The 4,006-nt window shown below is 52.7% G+C and overlaps 1 protein-coding gene across 2 annotated transcripts in view; it reads right to left on the reverse strand.

Moving 5' to 3' along the window:
* Positions 1 to 2,361, reverse strand: part of TMEM184B (transmembrane protein 184B) — a 29,295-nt gene extending 26,934 nt beyond the window's left edge. The window contains exon 1 of one of the 2 annotated variants that reach the window (XM_056482262.1): positions 2,198 to 2,361. In XM_056482262.1, coding sequence (XP_056338237.1) covers positions 2,198 to 2,200 — 3 coding nt within the window. In that variant the 5' untranslated portion in view covers positions 2,201 to 2,361. Of the gene's footprint in view, positions 1 to 230; positions 352 to 2,197 lie in introns of those variants that run through there. The other variant, XM_056482263.1, reaches the window with a different exon arrangement.
* Between the last annotated feature and the right edge of the window lie 1,645 nt (positions 2,362 to 4,006).

Consider the following 4,006-nt stretch of genomic DNA (forward strand, 5'->3'; position numbering starts at 1 on the left):
AACAGGAAGGGTAAGCTCCTCGCATGGAAATTAAAAGGTTGTCATCTCACACCAAAACATGATTATTATATGCTTAATTCAGCAGTAAAACTGGGTAGAAAAAGGGACAACCTTTTTTGAGGGGGAAGGAAGTGCTTTAAAAGTTATTTTATGCTAAGAAAAAACCCCACCCACCCTTCCTTTATCCATGAGAAGAAAAGAACCCTAATCCCACAATTGCAAAAGCTCACCTCCCAGCCTTCTACCAGCAAACAGGCAAAGAAGCTGACAGAGAACAAGGCAGATTTCTAGCTGGATTCTGTCAAACGGTTGGACACCAGACAGCTCAGGATGCTTTTGTTATGCCAAATCAGCCAGTCACACTGAACTTCATTTTCTGACCAGTTTATCTAAGAACCTTTCCCTTTTGACTGCCACGTGTCCTAAGGAGACAGACAGACTAAAGTCCAAAAGGGGCCCAGAGGTTGGGAGGTGCTCATCTCCTTGCCCCACATCTCCAAAACACAACCCATTCAATGCTCTGGGGGAGCACTCCGGGACCTGAGTGGAACACAAGGAAAAACATCTGCCCACACCACCGAACTGGTCAGAAACACTGACTTCAGTAACAAAGCTTCCCAAGCATTTTGCAGCAAGACCAAACTGCTCCAGATGCAGAGGCACCCACCTGCTGTTTCCATGCCACCTAGGGTTTACAGCACAACCGTAATGATGAGAGTATTAGGGACCTAAAAACCTGCTCCCTAGACCAGATCATTGAAGCCCATTTTCTTGGGACAATGGTGAAAAGAAAGCCTGAAGTAGGCCTTTCTGGGATACCTTCACCATAAGAAATGCTCTCCCAAAACCCCTCTTGTTTAGTACTTAGCCAACATCCTAAAAGCACGAGTGTTTTTTTGCCAACAGTATCACACAAATACAAACCTTTACTATTAGAAACCTGAATAACAAGAACATTTCTAAAGAAATCCGTGCTCCCTTTTAGGGAGGCTGCTAAGCTCTTGGGCCAAAGGGTAACGTCCAGCAACACAAGTTCAAAGGCACAGTTAACTGCTGTACTAACACAGCCAAGTCTTTGTTAGTGAGATGTATGCTCTATTACGTTTTCATCGACTGCTTTCTTTCTTTTTTTTTTTTGCAGGATAGGAAAGCCATTTCTATTCACCCTATTAGCCTTTGCTCTATTATTGATCAACGTCTTCTATTTTTATCTTTAACAGAGGTAAACAATCTTCTCTCTGGGGAAGCCTGTCTTTATGTCTTCAATAATTACTCCTGTTCGAGCTCTTTACATGGCAAGAACAATTTCAAACTTTCTGTAAGCAGGAGCCATCTTCACTATTTCCTCTAGATTTCCTTCTCCTCCTCCACCCACTCTTGACAGCTTCAAAGTGTTCCAGGCAGCTTTCATAGAGCTGTCCCTGAAATCACTCTCAATTTATCAGAACTCAGTCACGCACACGTTCTTCCAAAGCCCTCCTTCCACTACACGCTGCAGCTGCCAAGGCTGAATTTAGCCCTCACCGAGCAATTGAGATTTCGAGACACCACGAGCATTCAAAGAAGACCCACCACAACTCACCTACGGTGCAAGAGACCACAGGCACATTAACAGCTCCTCACACACCTACCACACCGGCACATCCAGGAGACGTCTGTCAGCCCATCCATTCTGAACCAAAGGGACCCCAGCAAACACAAACCTGGTGCCCGCCACGTCTACTGAGCTGCCAGCCCACCCAGGACCACACACACCCGTGCAGACAGCGACATCCACCCAAAGCCACCAAAGAGCGTGACAGCACTGGGGAACGAGGGACCGGGAGAGCGGAACAAGGATAGTAAGGACAGGTTGCGGGGAGGGAGGGAGAGGAAGGAGCTGGGTGGGCTGCACAGGGGATGGGGGCGAGGCTGTGGGGGCTGCGCTGGGAGGCTGTGGGTAGACGCGGGGGCGGGCGGTGTGTGTTGGTATGGAGGCCATGCGGGAGGAATGTGCGCGGAGAGGGAACGGCGGGGGCAGCCCTGAGGAGAAAGGGGCGCACACCGCGGGGGAACGGGAGGAGGAACTAGGGGGGAGCGGGAAGCGCGAACACACCGGGGCGCAAGGTAAGTTCGTGGGCGCCTCAACGAGCCGCCCCTGCGCCAGCACGGCCCCTCCAGCCCGGCCCGCCCCGCAGCCGCCCCCGCCACGTCTTACCATGCAGCGGGCGGGCGGGCGCGGCCCAGCCCGGTGGGGCGAGGAGGGGTCGGGTCGGGCCCTGCCCGCTGCCCCGCGGGCGGCGCCGGCACCGGCGCGGGGGCGCGGAGGCCTCAGGAGCCCATGGCGACGCCGGGCCCGGCCGGCCCTCCCTCCGCGCCTGCGCACGGCACCGCGCGCGCCGCCCACTGCCTGCGAGAAGGGGGAACAGGGTGACGTCACCGCGCCTCTCTTAAAGGGGCAGCGCCGCCGGGCCGGGTGACGCGGGGTGTTTCCGCAGCGCCGGGCGGAGCCGTGCGCTTCCCGGAGCCGGGCTCCCGGGCGGGCCAGCTATCCGGCGGCTCTTGTCGCCCGCCAGGCCGGCTAAAGGCAGTGCTGGCCTCAGGAAGAGCCTCTTCCCCGGCAGATTTCCACCCGACCTCAGCGCCTATTATTTCCGCCAACCCCCGAGTGAAACAAACAACACCTCTGCGTGTGAAAACCAAAGCCTTGTCTCTACTCAAGTCTGAACAAGGCACTTTGAGTCTAAAAAAAAAAAAATAGCCAAACAGAGAAAGGAAGCAAGCACACTACGCCCTAGAACGTTTAATACGACTGTGTCAGCAAAAGGAGGTGACACCCTACGCGGGATAGGGTTGATGGTTTTCTCCTTTTCTCCTGCTGCATTGGAAGTCCACTTGCCCATCTTGAAACGGATATGGAGCTGCTATCACACATGCCCCAAAACAGCAGCACATCCCCGTTCTGTCCCGGGCCAGAACTCCAACCCCAAACACCCCCAGTGCTCCTGGACCCTGCCAGACCACAGCTCTGCTGCCTCCACCACGCTGCGGGGATGGCGGTGTTGCGTTACAGAGGAAAGGTTCTCCTTTCTCACAGAAAACAGGATTTACAACGGATAGAGTCCAGTTTCATTCTGATCCAGCAAAAGCACTCTCAAAATGGAGGCAGGGCAAATGCAGGATAAATGTACCCCACGCCCCTGGAACTACCTTTCTCTTCCCATCCTCCTACTCTCATCCCTGGAGCTGGAAGAGCCATGCAGCAGGGAAACAAAGGAATAGCTCTTCCAGCTGGCAGGGAACAGGCTTGGAAAGAATTTGCAAAGTCACCAAGATCCATCATTTATTCCCAGCAGGTGTTTCTGAAAATAAGTTTCAAGGGTTTGACAAAGCCTGGAAGAAACAGGCCTCTCATAAGGATAATGCAGGGATGCATAACTATAGGAGCAGCAATTTAGAAATAAATCAGTATTAAAACATAGTATTTTACTGCCAGACAGGTCAGACAACCAAAGGAGGAGAAACCCAAACAAACCACACCACTGCAGACACCAAAGCAGCAGGGGCCACTTCACAGGGAGTTCAGCCTGCTTGCATCAGGCACTGTGCTGTTGTCAAGTGCTCTGCACCCCTCTGCTTCAGGACTTAGGTTTGAAGAAAGCAAAAAGCACAAAATCCAGGGTCCACTTCTGTCAAAGTCAGCACACACCCAAAGCCAAAGGCGTGGAAAGGCGCATCCCTCTCTCCTCCTCAAGGCCAGACACATGGGACACCAGAGGCTCAGATCCAGGAACCTGAATCAGATTTCACATAACTCTTGCCTGTTCCAAGGCTGCAACTGCAGAGATCAGCTCAGGTTTATTTTTAGGCACTCCAGTCCTGTGCCTTTTTTTCCAGTAATTCTGATCAAACTTGTTCCTGGAATTCAGAAACAGGTTCAGCTGCAAGACCATGCTCCCTGTATGTAAGATGTGACTCCCAGCAAAGATGCCAGGGCCATTAAAGGAAGAAATGACAGATGCTGGCG

The sequence above is a fragment of the Oenanthe melanoleuca genome, chromosome 1A (assembly GCF_029582105.1).
Source record: "Oenanthe melanoleuca isolate GR-GAL-2019-014 chromosome 1A, OMel1.0, whole genome shotgun sequence".
Lineage (NCBI taxonomy): Eukaryota > Metazoa > Chordata > Aves > Passeriformes > Muscicapidae > Oenanthe > Oenanthe melanoleuca.